Below are 17,396 nucleotides of genomic sequence, written 5' to 3' on the forward strand. Positions count from 1 at the left end.
TTCAAGGTGGCAGACAAGGATTAAACAGTCCACGAAATGAAACAGAAGAAATTCTCAGAGACAGGAGGTCTACTACGGAGGCCAGAGCCCCAGAAACGTACAATCTTAAGACCGCACAAAATACAGACACTAAACTTCAACAACAGTAATAGTTTGGACACAAGCAGACCTTCTGTTATTTGTGACTAGATGTATGGCTACATATATTTAGAACATGAAAAGCTATAGGCAGGTTATGGGGGCTGTTTGGTAACTGAAGTGTAATTCTACATCAACAGATGACCTTGTCCACCTGCTGCACCGGTTCAGCCTCCAGCCTGAAGAAAAGCCTGGACAAGGTGGGGTGAAGCATCCCATGCCCAGCTGATACTCTCCTTTGGACTCCCTCCTTTTCAAACATGACAAGGATGTTAGAAATAGACACGTTTGCCCTAACTAAGGAAATGGGACTACTATCGACGTGCCCTTATGTCTCCTACTAAGAACACTATTTGGTACTGAACAGTTTTGCTGTTAAAAAACCACAAAGCCTGAGATTTGACATTTTCTTTCACCTTTCTTGAGTTAGTAATTTTACAAAAGGGCAAGTCTATTTTTTTCCAAATCCCAAACAAATTTCAAGGAAGAATGTAAAAGGAGAGTGAAAAGAACTGCTGAAGACTAAAGAGGGGACTTAAACCTTCCTAAAACAAGCCTTCACACATCTTCAGATGCACTGTAAGTGCCAAAACCTCCCCTGGACAGTTATTTGGGTGCCTGAGGAGAGCTGCATATTAATGCTTTCCTCTTTTGGCCTACCCAGGTCTCCTTTTAAAAACCTTAACTCAGATGAAGGGGATGCCAGCCACTCCACTCTGCTCTTCTTCTGTAGTCAAGTGTTGAGCAGCCAATGAATCAAGAAGGTGATTCAGTGCAAATGCAAGCTGAACACCACGGGAACTGGACTGGCTCTCATCAAAGTGCCAGGAGCCACAGGGGTAAGATTAATGGAAAAGTGCTAACTAAGAAATACCTTCCTGCAGGAATGTCTTTTGTCCCAGTGCCTGTCACTAGCAGATAGAGACATACAGTGATTGCTTTCTGATTTATTGTTGAAAGTAAACATAAGGATTCAATAAAAAGATACACAATGCTACACAATGGAGAAGAGCGAAGAGCAGGGCATTACCCTTGCTTTCCAAATTCCAAAGGCACTAAAACTTTTTCTGGTTTCTTCTCACATAGTTTGTATTTGCATATAGCATTTTTATTCCCTGAAGTATATAATTCCCTGTCTTCTTGTATAGCACAGTATTTACATCCACACTAGAAGATAAACCAGCCGCTGGAGTTACCAGAGTACTCTACAGAGGCCAAGAATGGATTCACATCGTTTACCACAGTTATACATTAGAGTATTCTTGTCCTGTGGCTGTATCTGGCAGCCTGTTCTTCCCAACAAACAGGGATAGGTGTAAAACCTATTGATTAAAGAAGCCATGTAACCACTATCTAAAAGACTCACAGAAGGAAGTAGTTTTACAAACACTTTGTTTACTGTATGCAGCTGAAACCATTACATGGAGGAAAAAAAGCTACTGTTTGGCACTTAGCTCATTTAACTTACAAATACTCAAGAACTGTTATTTCTACACATTTGAGATCTGACACAGATATTCTTCATAAAGAATAAGCAGCCATATTTTGGGTTAAGATCTTCTACACAAAAATGTAAACTTTTATCCTACACAATTCAGTATTGTTCCATAGCTATTTTGCTATTGCCTAGTATTTACACTCCAGACAATGGAGTCAGTTTTGTCCTTTAATTTCCTTGAAAAAGAAAATAAAGATGCAGATGAATACCAGAAGAAAAAAAATTTCCATTTCTATTGGAAATACATTTGCCTTTTCTGTCCCTTAGTGAGAATGCATCTTGGACACTATAGAAATACTCCCCGTTTAGAAATTCTTCTTAGAACCCTGCTGTAAGCAGCCCAACAACATGGTACATCTCCAAAGTTTATTTGTGCCTTACTAGACTTCAGGAAGCTCTGCTGAGGGTCATGCAGAGGCAAAAATCAGTGTCTTGCTCAGTTTGTGTTGGGGTTTTTGTGTTGTTTTTTTTTTTAATATAATTTCAATTTTAATAACAAGTTGGTACCTTTTTGCAGCAGATGAAAGTGTTTCTTTTCTGGCAACAGAAACAGAGGAACTGTGGCTTGTTTTCCTGCTTCCTGTACTCCCATTAGTTATACATGACATCGAGATAGCTTCTCGGAGGCTTGGCTGACCTAGAAAAACAATATTGAAGAACACAAGATTTTACAGCTGTATCCAGAGATCCACCAAAAAGACCAGAAGCTCTCAGATGTGGACCTGGTATCACACAGCAGCAGCCCCAGCATTCATGACAAACATCGAGCTTATATCCAGCAACATACATTCATGAAAGCCTTAGCCTAGGCAGCTGGAGATGGGAGACCTGGGGCACTAAAGGAAGAATATGCTCTGATAGGGGTCAGCTTTTCTACTGCCATGCTGCCAGCAAATACTTTAATTCAGCAACACACCACGTCTCTTTCCAGTTGTGATCCACAGGGAGAAATAGATTATGGCTAGCCTTGGGAACCTGGTAGCTCCAACAGCTGTAGGACAGCAGATCTGATTATTTCAACTCTGTTGTTCAAAACCATCACAGCTCAGATAATACCATAAGGTTTTTTTGCTTTCAATTTGCTTTTTTTCCTAATGTTCAAAGAAGTTGCAGACAGAAGTCCTCTCTATACTGAAAGAATTATTCAGTTATTCAAGGGTTGTGTTTCTAAAGATTCAAAAAATCAAGATTTTCAGCTACCCTTCCATCTTAAAAAGCTACTGACCTTTGAGCATACGCCCTATGGTATAGTTATTAAATTTCTGGTAATTTATTCTGTAGAACATCTGCCCCATCCAGTGAACATTACAGGCTCCCTCCAGGGATGAATCATGACTGCATATGTGAAGAAGACTGTTGTCTGTCAGATGCCCACTTCACTCATTGCAGAAGTTTGAAACTATGCAGTGAATGTGGGAGGGGATTGCAAGGATGACAGGGGGAGTGAAGGCTCTTCTATTTAAAGAGCTGAACACTAGCTTGGCGATCAGCTCCCAGACCTGCCGCTGCCACAGACCGTCAGTGAAACACACAGCATTTTACTCAAATCTGACATTTCACCCTCTCCCACTCATTGCGTCTCTCTCCTTTTCTGAGTGCCTGTCTGATTTCTAAGGTTTTACTCAGAAAAGAGTTCTACTCCCTCCTCCCCCCAAGTGCTAAACTTGTGCTTTTCCCCTCTGAAGCATTACATGCCCTGAAAAAATCCCTGGGCTAACCTCACATTAAGCATTTAAGTATCAGCAGTCACTTTTGACCCCATCTCTGTGCCACATTCCCATTTCACAAACAGCAAGTTGTTACTGCATCTCATGGGGTCGTGATGTCCAGCCACTCTGACTTGAGCAACAAGCATGAAGGACACAATTGACAGGAAAATAACATGTCTGTGTTCATGGCAGGCTTGGAATAGTGTGAGATAGATAAGGCATGAGGCAATACATTAAAGATAAAAGTGAGGAGTAAAAACGCACTCGGGGAGAATCGACTACTCTCTGCACTGGGGCTAACTCACAGAGATGCACCATTTGAACAGCATTTGGTCCGTTTGTCACATCACAGCTCTATCAGGCAGGCTGAGAGGCAAATTAATTCTTATTTTAAACAAGAACTTTACATATGAGAGATACCCATCAAGGGAATATTAGATTTCAGAACTATTTGGATGGAGGCAGAAATGGGCTGACCTGCGCTAACCATATACTGCTTCAAACACACCAAACAGCATGTGACCACATCTGAAATTCAGATCAGGAAAGCCAAAAGGAGCATGCAGAATAGCCCAGGCAGAAACGAGAATAAAGTAGATCTGAAGAAAGTAAAGACACACAGAAACACTGCAAAGATCATTATTGTTCTTCCTAAATTCTGCATAAATCAACTTAGAGTGATTCCTTCCAACCAGTACTTCTTAGAGGCTTTTATGTGCAACATTCACATTTGGAATACAGATTTTATTTTTAAAGTTAATACACTGTACAAAACCTCTAAAGCTCAAGAGATTTTTACCCCCCTGTGTTACTTAGATGCAAGAACAAAAGTGCATGAGCTTAAAAAGCACTTTTAGTATTACAAGCCTATAAATTAGCTTCTTTTATTTTCAGTGACAAAGTAAACCATCTTCTTTGTGGGGATGCATAATATCAAGGCCTATGATTCACTCTTGAACTGCATACGACCTTAACATCTCCATCTGCTCATCGTAATAGATCAACGGCTCTCCAACCAGCACTAGCATGGCTTTCCATAAATGTGGATCAGGAGACGTAATAGCAGTAATTCTCAGTACAGTGGGGAAAGCATTCAGTGGAAAGCATAAAGAACAGTGGTGCTACAGACAGGGTACAGGAACTTAAGACTGGGGGGGGGGGGAATTGCTCTGTTTTCTCAAGCAAGGAGCACATTACTATTTTGTTCACTGATGGTATCTAGAAGAATTCCCCCTGCTAAAAGTACAAAAAGCTTTAGTTCCTGCTTACGTCCAAGGACAAAACTGACGACAAATAAAACTGTTCATCGTGTATACTCATGACAGGAATATGCTCTGCTCCATGCAACGACGAATGCAAGAATAATAAAAAAAAGGACCCATATGGCCAATTTTCAGTTATTTCTCAGTAAAGTGGATGATGATGGTAGATCTGCAGAGTACTTACTAATTTCAACAAGTAGCATCCAAAATTAAGTTTGAGATTAAGATTGTTCAAAGTAAAAACAACCTTTGTGAAATGACTAACAATTACACATAACCCAGACCTCTTGAATCGTTCATTTCTTGAAAAAATGACCGAAATATCTGGACACGGAATGAAACATCAAGATCTAGGAAAAACTGCACTGACAGATTTTTTTCAAGTGTCAAAAATATATCAGGCTTTCTTACACTCCAGAACAAAACCTTGGTCAGGCACAGTTGAGTGCGCTACACTCAATGTGCAATAAAATGTAAACAACAACAACAACAAAAAAAACCACCCCAAACAAAAACCCCCAAACCCAACACCCTTAAAAATAAGCCCCTTCCAGGCTCTCTAATATATTCCATTTTAACTAGATATTCAAAAGTGGCCTTTAGAATACTTATTTTTAAAGGGAAAAAAATTAAAAATTCAATTAATCTGCAATTATACATTACAAAAAAAAAAAGCATTACAATTTTAAGCTATGTGAAGGAAGGACAAGTGTAAGCCCTGTGCACATCCCAGGCAGTGGAGCAGTGAAGCCTGCCTGCCCACGGGGTCAGACACACACAACCAGGATCCTCCCAGCCAGGTCAGAAGCCGTGGGAAGCCAACACACTGGTCCCAAACCATGCAGCTCTCTTCGTGACTTTTAATCAGAGTATTTTTACAGTCAAGAGATGTCAAAAAATGATCAGCACTATAACCGTCTTCATTGCAGAGACAGTCCTTCATAGCAGTCAAGCAACTTTGCTTCAGAGACCTGGGAAATAAAGCAGCACAGGAGAACACAAATTCCAGATCAATAGACTACATCAATTGAGCTCTCTCAGCACTCAGATTGCACAACTCTGCCAATATTGTGTCATACGTCACCTGCTAGCATAAACAGTCTGAAATTTCTCAGACTGAACAGCACTCAGCTTTATCTGTTAGTTTGGAACAAAAGCCAGACATAAACTGAACATAAAATGAAAGTCAGTATATGGTGACCAGGATTAACGCCAAATATGCAGGATCAAAGTGGTAAAAAGTGTCTTTTATGGTTAATGGATTCATCTCTGTTCTGATAATTTTCATAGAATAGTATCTGCTGAGTTCAAAAGAAGTATTTCATTAACATCTGTCAAGTATACAAGTGTGTGAATGAAAGATAAGTAGGATTAGAAAAAACAGACCGCAATAAACCAAGAATCTATTTCCAACTCTTTATCAGCCTTGATTAGCTAACTGGGGAAAAACTGAAGCCAAGCAGTAAGAGACAGTGGTAAGTTTTGAAAACGCATGTCCTGTAATAACATGATAGCTTTTATTTCCACACATACATATAAGGTACTGGAGCTGAGGAACAGTTAATAATTCACTACTTTTTCCCAAACCCAAGTGTTACAGGTGTTTTTTTAATTAAAATATACTTTATGTTGTTATCAATTGTGTTAACTGGAATAATTATTTGCTTAATATCTTTGTATTTGCTGATATCCTGAAAGGTAAACTGCCTTTTTTCCAAAGAAAAACCAGACCCTTCTTTTTCTTCTTCAGGTAATTTAAATTTAAAGTAAGTAGCTACAGCTACATTAAAATAACTTACCTGGACACTTCATTCAAGTGGATTTAAAAGAAAAAGCTCAAGAAATTACTTGTTACAAAAAAAAAAAAAAAGGATTTACTTCTACTGTTTTTCTTTCAGCTTGCCTCCCACCCCTTTTTTTTCCTCTACAATAAGGCACACAATATTCAAGTCCTTCAGCGAGCTTAGAATACTTCATTCTCAGCAAAACTTGACAAAGATTTCTATATTTCAAATATATTACATGCCATGGGGTTTTGTACAAATAAAACTGATGGCTTGAAGGGCAGGAAACCAAATTTAGTACTCTTACTAAAGAACCGTACAGTGTATCTTCAACCACACTATTAGTCACCAGAGAATCCACACAGGTGAGCCACAGAAAAACAGACTGAAATAGTTCTAAGCGTGGCAAAACAGAAGATTTTATCTGCACTTCCTTCCTAAAATAAAGACATCAAAAATAAACTAGAAGTTATGACAAATCCCAAACTTACTTCAAGATGTTATAATAAATTGTACCAAATTGTTTCAAAGACTGTCAAGTCCCTCAGCTCATGGAAGAAGCTGGCAAAAAAATAGCTTGGGAGCACTAAAACTCTTCAAAAAAACAGTGCTGTATTCTGAAGGGTAGGGGAAAATTTTCCTCAGCATTTTGTTTTACTCAACTACTTCACTTACTATGTAAGAGTCAAATTCTGATTGAGACTTCTTAAGTAGAAAACAGATGTGCTCTTCTACCACATGAACAAGTGTTACAGGTCAGGGCAAGATACTAGTTCTCAAATAATGATCAACATTAATCAGGAAAAAATAATTCAGTTCACTACCTATGGGTTATACTTCATCTTGTTTAATAATCCCATTTTAAGACAAAATTATGTTTTGACAAACTGTTATTCTTGCAACAATTATATGTAGCTAAAAAAAATCAGATGTTTTCTATGGTTTTTTTAACTGAAGCCCAATTTCACAAATCTGAACTGACAATTGGCAATTAAACATACGTTATTTGTCATTTCGTATTAAAAGGAAAGAACTATCTGACAGAGGCATGTCAATATGCAACAGTTTGAGAATGTATAGCTAATGCATACACCTCTTGAGATGCAAGTGAATCCCTCCCAACAGGTAGGTAAATTAACTACAATTAAATAAATTTAGAATAATTGAATATTTATTTAGAGATTCCCTATAAGATTTTTATAGCTAGTGACTTAACCTGTCAACACACACATTTCTAACTATAACTGATCTTCCCATAGACATAAAAGTAGCTTTTCAGGTGTTATGCTCTTAAGAGTCTAGGGGACCCATGCCCCTGCTCTGACACTTGGATTTTTGGGCAGGCATTTTAAAACATACTACTCAGGGAAACTGAAGACTTCTTTGGCATGGGACAGGCAATTACTTACCCAAACCACACAGACCTTTTCCTCCTCCCTCCCTACCATCTTATTATTTTGCTGTACTTTCCCAGAGGCACCATCTACTTCCTCAACCAATTGCCAAATGAGTTATACCCAAGCAGAGGAAAAAAAAAATTTAACTATGGTAGCGTGAAACAATTTGATATACTCTGGCAAACGGTGATGAAAGAGCTACCCAAGCAGGTTTTACTTTAAAAAGTTAGTGGCACCATTTAACTCTTCCAACATTGCAATTCTTAGTTTGAGAAGCATCATGGAGAACAGCAGAGTACCACTCAGCAGAATTTGCCCACACAGTTCTAAAAAAGCACACAAATGCACAAAACATGTCCAAAACTGTAAGAAGCATATGGAAAAAGAATAAGGACACTTACCACCACAACTGAAAAACACTCCTCTACAATGCTCCGAGTATCTTCTCCAATGAACAAGATTATTACGTTACAGAACTTAAAAAATTTTCAACTTTCTTCTTCAGTTCTTTTTCCTTAAACTTAGTTTAGCCAGTTAGTGACCCCTAGTTCATTAATGCCCTCTGGATCCAAATTATTTAAATAAAGGCAAATATATGAAGAACAGCAAGAATAGTAAGTATAACAGAAGAAAAAGAAAACATTAAAGAAGATGGAGGAGAAGATAGGAAAAAAAATGGGGAAGAAACGCAGAAAAAATAATTTTAAGGCAGAAAGAACAGATGGCACTAAGACCAATACCTGGAAAATCCATTAAGACCTCAAGAGCATCATCATGTGTTATGTGAGCATACAGCCTGCAGACTTCAATTGGACTATTCCCATGAGTAAAATGACACACATACAAGCTTGCCAGGTTAGTTTTAATATCGTAGACAGAAGCCTATATCCTACCTCTACCACAAGCATCTTTCTACCTACACTTCCACTTCCTGTTCCTTTAACATTTACTGAACAGACAACATAAACATGTAGCCAGTTGTTAGTACAATTCTGCACATTAAAATGTGTTAAGAATAAAACCACAAATGCAAGTCTATCTTTTGCTTTCATTAATGAAGCTTGCTGAACACCTGAAGTGAATTTTTGTTGATATAAACCCAAATTACTTAACATTATTGAAATGAAACCATTACTGAGATAAGGTAAAAATTACATCTGAAGTGCTTTGCAATTACATGGAATTTGATGCAGGACAGTACTTAGGATTTTTGCTATTGAAGATACACACTATTTCACATGCGAGAAGGGAGCAGGAAAGCAAGGAAAACTGCCCAGGTTCCTATTATAAAAATCCACTGCACAAAGGGAAGGAAAAAACCCTCCAATAAACTGCATTTCCAGTAGATAGCGGCTTTTGCAGGTCCCCAAGATCACTGCTTTAAGCAAAATAAATGCCCCCTAGTCTGCCAGCCCGCATTGTCACGGAAGACCCTCCCTGCAAACTGCCATCCACTGTTTCAATTTCACTTTGTAAATTGAATTTGCATATGAGTTATTTGATATCAATTCTTGTCCAAGCAATAGGAAATGTTCCTCCAAAGGTTTAACCTGTGACAAGCCTCTTCATTACTTCCGAATCCAGAAAAAGGACATGAACTCTGATTCTATATAGGCAGATATCAGATGTACTTTCTGGTAGATGGCCACTTCTTCAGGCAAGAGCTCATACCCCAGTGATATGATTAGTCTGAGATATTTTACTGGTGCCATTGTGTACCACAAACTTGTCTGCACACCCAGAGCCTGCGGGATGAATTCTCCTGTTACACACATTTTGACACCCTGGAAGATTTTAATAGGTTTACCAGGCACCCGCTGTGAGCCAATCTATCTTGCTGGCAGCCGCAAGTACCAGACTGCTTTATGCCTTCCTTTCCTTCAGTGTCCAGGTAATCTTCGTTTTTGGAACTTTTTGTGAATGTTAACAGCATCAATCATGCATCAGGGACATGTGGCAGCAAGAGCGCAGAGCTGCCAAAAGCAGAGAACTCAAAGAAATTCTTCCTACCAAACCATCTATTAAAAAAGGAGAGAAAGGAAGAAAGATAGAAAGAAAGGAAAACAAAAGCCCATAACGCTACAATCCCCCCCAAACCCTGTAGCTGCTGGGGACCTGTTCCCTAATCAAGCCCTTTCACATTTCTAATCCTCAACACTATCTTTGCACCTCATAATTTCACCTTTGTGTAGTTTTTCTTAGCTGTGTGCAGAGATAAAGAAGTACCATCATAGCCTTTTTATTTTGAGAAGATTTTCTCTATTTAGAATGACTTTGCATTGAGAAATACTAAAGAGGAAAACAAGCCACATGTGAGCACTCCCAGCCTGCTTTTCACTGTGCAATAACAGACAAGTGTTAATTCTGTTGCAATCCCTACTAGAGGTATTTCCCTCATACAGTATCTCCACTTCATGCTTTACTAGGAGGCACTAAGGTGGCTAAAAAAAAATCTCAGAGATCTCAGAGTTTATCTCGGTTCACAAATCACCTACCCCTGTATGAAGAGCAGCTTGCTTTGGAGGCAGAGCTAGACAGACAAAATCATAGGTAGTGACCTCCTGACCCCCTAGCCCATGGGTTAAAAATAAAAATCTACCATGTCCATGTGATTTTTTTTTCACTGAAGACTGGACTAAGTTCAAAATAAGAATGCAGCAGAAGCGTAGGAAAAAAATGAAGCAAAGACTACATGGATAATGCAAAAAATTTTAGCTTCAGCCATGGTTGATTCAATCTGTCAACCTAAAATAAAGGGATAAGAAAAGGAAGAACAGAATTAGCTCACAGATATGCAATACAGATAAACTAACACAAAGGGTGAAGAGATCTCTTTTTGCACTAAATTGGGCCATCAACTTCTGAATGAGAAAAATCAGTGAAAAAGCAATCGGGATTTGTCCCTTTCAGCATGATTCACAGCCTGTTCACAACACTTATTTTCAGCCTGTGAAAAATCTATTTTCAAAGACACAGCCGAGGTGGCAACAAGAAAAAAAAAAGAGAGGTTTTAGAAAACTCAGCAACAAGCAAAGCAGGAAAGACGCCTTCAAACTAGGTTAGATATTGCCTCTTACTCAGATTAAAGCTCTTTTGCTTGATGGAAAGATTCAAGTTAGCTCTTTTTGGTACTACGATTCTTGTAAATTCAGTTTATTTTAAAAGTATTTATCTTGCTGTGTTGCCATACTTCAGATTAAACATATCTCTCAATGTATTCAGAAGTACATACGCATCTATTCTCTTCACTCATTATTTATGTCAGCATGGATTTAAGGGCTGCTGTACAGACAAATACTTCTGTGAATCAAAGCCTCAGCATTTTTTTTTAAAGTAAAACCTACCTGTAATATTTACCATGAAACTGCAATTGTTGTAATGCAGAAGTCCAGATTCTTGACAGGATCATGAACACCAAAAATAGTTTTGGAGGAATACAATTACCTTTGCAGCAACCATGACTTGACTAGTAAGAGTCTGTTATGTACCCGTAAGATACTTCAAAGAAAAATTAGCAATGACTTCCTTGAGTATTATTTTTGTATGACAATCCAGATTCCTCTGCCAATCCTACTGTTCACAAAAATAATACATTTCTCTCTTAAAACATTTCAAGAATTCTCTATCTATTGAATTAATTTAAAATACAGAAATCAAAAGCAGAACCTAAGGTATTGCAAAAAGCTAGGTATGAAATTGTTTTGAAATATTTATTAAAATACTGAGGTTTAAGTTTAAATAACTATTAATCTCAAACTCGTGCTTCAAGTCTAATTTTAGACTTGTACAAATTCCAGTGACTGTTTGTGACCCTTTTATTTTGTGACACCTTTTTACCATCTATATGCAGCTGGTTTAATGATAAACAGTGAAGTTAATGTATTGCCTGGTGGTATTAGGCAACTGAACACAATGGGGACATATCCACCACAAATAAAATACAGTGCCAATTAGTCATAACTCACTTAAAATTCAATGTATTAGCTCATATATTTATATCTCTGTCCCTACCCCCCTCTTTCTTCACAGTTACATGCTGTTGTCATTAACTGGTAGAGATTTAATAGCACAAAGCTGAAGATACTTAGATAATCCACCTTCCACCCTCCCCCAAGTAGTAATTAATTTATTTTTCACTGAACAAATTCACCTGACGAACTCGGTATGGCCCCAGGACCCCCAGACTCCCAGTAAGGAGATGGTCCCAAGGCATTTTGCCAAACATAACAAGTGTGCCCTGCTTGTGCGTGGAGTTTGCTGGGTATTAGACAGCTCCAAGCCAAAGGTCTCCAGCCATGCATGTGCACAGCCCAGCTCATTTGCATTTATATGGGAAGAATAAGGTCCTGTGTTGCACACATTTTGGCCACAGTTTTCCACTTGGACATTTTCTTTTGTCATAATGGACAGCAGAGAGCAAAGATCGATTTAGTCTAAATACTTGCAAGAGCTCTACTTACACAGAATTAGAAAAGGAAGTCTCAATCTTGATGAGACCAGAGATGCATATCGAGTAGATAAAAGCTGCATTTATAAGCAGGGATGACAAAAGCCTACCATTTAGCAAGCAAGAGAGAATGGCAGGATTCAGAGCCCAAGCCAATTAAGCATCATCACTTCCTTCCATCTGGCAGAGAGACTGCAAAAACACTTAATTAAGGAGTATGATCTCTCTGCCACATTTAAAATAATTCAAACTTTCAGCATTTTCAGCTTTTGCATTTTCAGCCTGTATAATGCAACCATTCAAACAAACATAGGCTATGTTCAGTGTTATACTGGTATCAGTGTAATGGGTGTACTTCAAGGCTGAAATACAGGGATTGAGCCCAGAAAACTCTGCGCTGCATGGTTTGGTGGGGATACACACATTTATGGTGAATTAGAACTGTGAATTATCTGAAATATGACCTAAACTTCTATTTAATCGGAGGCTTAACATAAACCATAAACATACGTAGCCATAGTTCTCTCTGAATACACAATGTTAAGTTGTAGTAAAATTCAAGTAACTTGATTCAGATAGCTCTCCAGAATAGAAAATGTTCACAGAAAAAAAGGTATGTAAAAATTAGTGCAAACAGCATCTAGTATCTTTATTTTTAAACAATCCTGTATATTTAAAAGTTACTAGCCACTAGGCAAAAGACAGATTGCCGAGTGGCTTCTTACAAGAAACGTACTGATGAATTATCGCTGTAGATGAACAAAAATTAACTATATTCAGAAAACTTCTTTATTTGGTGGCAAAGTATTTTGGGTTTTTTTTGTTTAGTTTTGTTTCGCTTTTTAATTTAGGAGCAGGGGGAAATGTAGCCTCTAAAACACCCCTTCAGTTGAACAACTTCTAGGTCAAGTCAAAGCTGAGACTCAGAGCTGCTTGTAAGGCCCAGAACCCCCAGTGGCAGGTTAGAGACTGCAGTTGTAAAGCATTTCACCATTTAAATTAAAACAAGAACTGTTTGACAAGTAGTAAGGTAAATTTTCAGGGGTGTTAAGTACACAAAAATGTTAGCAAAGAGCAAAATTAAAAAACATTTCAGATATCTGTTAGCCATACACTATAAAGCCACTCTTAAAAAACTAACCCCTCCAGCTCAAAATATACCTGCCTTTCCAAATGAGACAGAAAAGGGGAAAAAAAAAAGGAGTGATCAATGGAGAACATTCTAAATTACAACATTCTGACTCTACAAAGAATTTACCAAATATGGGCTTACCTTTACTCGGTGCTGATTTTCTCACAGAAGCTACATGGTCTTCAGAGATAGCAAGACGCCTTAGCACATCAGCCAAGGCTGCTTTTAGCACAGTGATTTCATCTTCTTGTTGCTGTACTCTCAGCTCCAGGGCTGAAAGACGGTCCTGGACATCAGATGTGCTCGCAGCTGAAATGCTGTCATCTGTACAGCAGGAAAACAGAGTAGAAAGAGGCATTTAACTGTTTTGTTCTAACTGAAAAGCCATAGAAAGAAGCATATACAGCATGAGTATGACTGTCGCGCCATTCTGAAATACTGAAGGTGTTCAGACATGTTCAGGCAAAGAAGGAATGGATATTATGTTACAAATTAATGCTTCAAGACAGAAACATTACTAATCATTAGCTAAGACAGAAGGCTTAAGGAGTGTGGCCCTATTACAATCAGAAGAGGAAATGTGTTTTCTGTTAGAATGGTGTAGAAGGAAAAACATGCTTACCGGTAGAAAGAAAACTGAAATTAAGCTTATTTGAGTAGCCAACTGAATTAACTAAAAAGGTATAAAATTGTGGTCAAATTTTGCAATATCTTTTGGAACTGTTGAAGAATTTTAAATGTGATCCTGAGTTTTAAAGCAAGATAAAGTTAAAAAAAAAATCCAGCTGAACGTACAAGTATTGCTAGCCATGACCTAATTGCATCAAGTGGCAATCTCAATTTAAATGGTCGAGATCAGAGCTCTTAACTCCAATTCCTTCTAACTTTTTTCACATCACCACCCTGCATGTGCCAAAAAAATATATGACATTATAACATTTGGCCTGAAGCGAACAGAAAATAAATATGCTACAAGAAGGTTCCAAAAATCTGTTTGGCCACACAGAGATAGATTAGCATTGAAGGCATAATCCAGCCAAATCTATTCTTCAGTGGTAAAAAGGAAATTACAGCTTCTGCATACTCTTTGCCTTTGACAGTTCTTTGCATTATTTCTGCCAAGCCAAAATAACACATAACAGATTTTTGTATTTGGCTGTTCCAACAAATCACAGGCCAACCACTAAAAAAGACCCATAAAATAATATGTTGCGCAGTCACAAGGTACTGAATTCCTTATCCATCCTGATTTAGGCTTCCTAAAAACTCAGGAAGGAACTTCTAATACAGGTTTACAAAATTTACCTGTATTATACAAACACACATTATGAGTCCATATTCTATGAAGTATATAGAAATAGCAAATTTACACATAAGGGTAAATAGCTGGATATTATTACTGTGATCATATACAATCTAAACTTCAGTTCACTAATCTTATGAAGACATACCAAGGGGGGGGGGGGGGGGGGGGGAAGTTAATGTAAGCCATAGTCCTAATGCTCTATTTTTCACTTAAAAAAAAAAAAAAGCCTTAATCTTTGAAATACTTGCATAAGGGCACTTTAAAAATAAATCTAAGCAAAAGATGCACCTGACCAAACCCCTCCAATGAGTTAAATATTAAAGGAATTAAGGAATTTAATGCCAAGTTTCATTAATTTAAAACACAATAAATCACTACTGAAGGAACAATAATCACAATAGCACATACACAACGCTAAGAAAATTCCCACAAGGTATTAGTAAAACAAACTAATATTAGTAGTGAAATGTATTCACAATTATTATTAAACTGAAAGGAAGTGTTAAAATTACATTGATAAAACAACTCATACAAGCACACAGTTTTGCATAGTGGTTTAATTCACAATTTGGTTAAACCAAAAGCAGAAGTGTATCACTTCATGGTTAATCTGTATCCATTTAGGCTAATACATAAAAGAACTGCAGGGGAATTAATAAGGCAGTTAATGAGACTGAGATCTGCAGACAACAGATCAGAACAACTCTGAACAAAATGCCTTCAATATCACCAGCCATAATTCTACCTCCTATAAGCAGAAATGTTATTTTAATTACTCTAAAGCCCAGCACACCTGATGCTCTCTCAACAGTACTTTACAAATCCAGACCAGTGACAGCTACCCCAGGTTGGGAAGGACTGTGGAAGATTCTTTTATTAAAACCCCTGTTTTCAGGAACATAAACCTCCATCTGTTTTAAATAGCTAGCAGAAGTTCCTACAAGCACTTGCACCTGTGCAGCACATAAAAAAGAACTAAGGTAAATTTGCATAAATTAATTCAGGAAGAAAAAGTTCTTACATCAGGGAAGTAAATGGACTGAAAGAGGTACCATATAATTCACACTTTTGCTACCCTTACAATATTACCCTTTAAATATATGCAGTGGACCAGTCAAAACAAACACTGAGGAAAACAGTGACAATTATTTTCAAAATATTATGATCTTTATATCTCATCTTACACTGGTGTAGCAGTCCAAACACAGAAGAAAATAAAAAGGAAAGCTTAATTTTTTCCTTTTTTATCTGCCAAAGCCTTCAGTTAACGAACTATTAAAAGGTCATGTAATAGACAAATTACAGATAAATTCCCAGGCCACATAAATATTCAGATTACTATAAAATATTTGTAAAAGCATTAAGTAGCTATGTCAAATACTCATGTTAGAAGCTAGACATTATTGTGTTCCCTATGTGGAGTCCAAATAATAGTAATTACCAAAGCAGGAAAGGCTGCACTGTTGGTCAGTAATGAGCACAGACGCAAGCACAGAGTGCTGGCTGCCTGACATGGGCATATTTTTTCCCCACCAACTACTAACTTGGACGAGACTGCTTCTGCTGAACCCAGCACCCCAGAAAAGGGACACATTAGATGGCTCCTGCAGGTCCCAAAGCCACAGTTATGTCACTAACTTCAAAAGGGAACAGGAGAGCAAATCTTTCTGCCCTGTAAGGGTGAGCTGCAATGCTTTTACCTCCTCAACATGTCCAATGAGATGATAGAGGAGCTGGCTAACGTTCACCCCTGTGACCTGTGCTATGGAGGCTTAACCCCTAGACACGGCACAGAGAGGCAGAAGGACCCTCAAACTCAACCTCATAGCAACAGCTTGTCAGAGGTCACAGCTGTATAAATGGGGCATGAGTAGGAAACCAAGAAGGTTAAGCCATTTAGCCAACTCAAAAATAGGCAAAGCAATAGGCTACGTGCATACAACGGGAGAAAAGAGGTTTCAGACCACCAGTGGCTGCTTTGCATTGCTGAGAGGGCACATGAGACACAGTGACTGAAAGAAGTTGTTTATCAAGAAGACTGCTAGGAAGTCAAGAATATGTTGGTTGATCAAAGAACACAGTAGCACACTAGGAAGGCGTTGTATTTTTCTTTATCGCTCTACAGAAGCAGCATCTGTTTCAAGTGATGACAATCATATATTACCCTGGCAACTATTAGAGAATTAAAATGAATGATTCCCAACCCAAATACCTCACCATGACAGCAAATATTCAACTGAACTCCAACATGCCCTACTTGGCAGTGCCTTGAAAAGTAAGTCAACTAGGGATTAGCTTAAAAGAGGATGCCTTGAAAGTAAACTCAACTGCAATCCTGAGATCATCTCCACAAATCTGCACAATGCAAAACTCTACCTTTTTTTTTTTTCATAGCAGTTTTCAAAATCTCTCCCAGTTTTCTTCTTCCATTAAAATACATTCTTATAATCTAAATAACTCCTTCAAAAGAAGTTTAAACAAAAAGCTTCCTTCAAGGGCATGCCCTTCCCCCTTCAGAGGGGAAAGAGCTCTTATGCAAGTCCAAACTTATGAAAGAGAAGTTGCTTACGAAAGAGAAGTCTATCTCCTCCCTTCCTCTTCTCCCACTCCTAAACACCTGGCCTTTCCCTCATGCTGTCTCAGACATCTATCCAGGCCTTCCACGAGCCACTCTTAATTTACTAAACCAGAGGGAGATTTATTTATTTATTTAAATGAGGGGA

General features: G+C 38.1%; 1 protein-coding gene across 6 annotated transcripts in view; it reads right to left on the bottom strand.

The window, feature by feature from the left end:
- Positions 1–17,396, bottom strand: part of EML4 (EMAP like 4) — a 162,205-nt gene that overhangs the window by 61,001 nt on the left and 83,808 nt on the right. For all 6 annotated transcript variants that reach the window (XM_064446131.1, XM_064446132.1, XM_064446130.1 and 3 more), the window contains exons 2-3: positions 13,509–13,691; positions 2,144–2,273 (exon numbers count right to left, since the gene is read on the bottom strand). In XM_064446131.1, coding sequence (XP_064302201.1) covers positions 2,144–2,273; positions 13,509–13,691 — 313 coding nt within the window. The remainder of the gene's footprint in view (positions 1–2,143; positions 2,274–13,508; positions 13,692–17,396) is intronic.

This window comes from Phalacrocorax carbo, chromosome 3 (genome assembly GCF_963921805.1).
Source record: "Phalacrocorax carbo chromosome 3, bPhaCar2.1, whole genome shotgun sequence".
NCBI classification, from domain to species: Eukaryota; Metazoa; Chordata; class Aves; order Suliformes; family Phalacrocoracidae; genus Phalacrocorax; species Phalacrocorax carbo.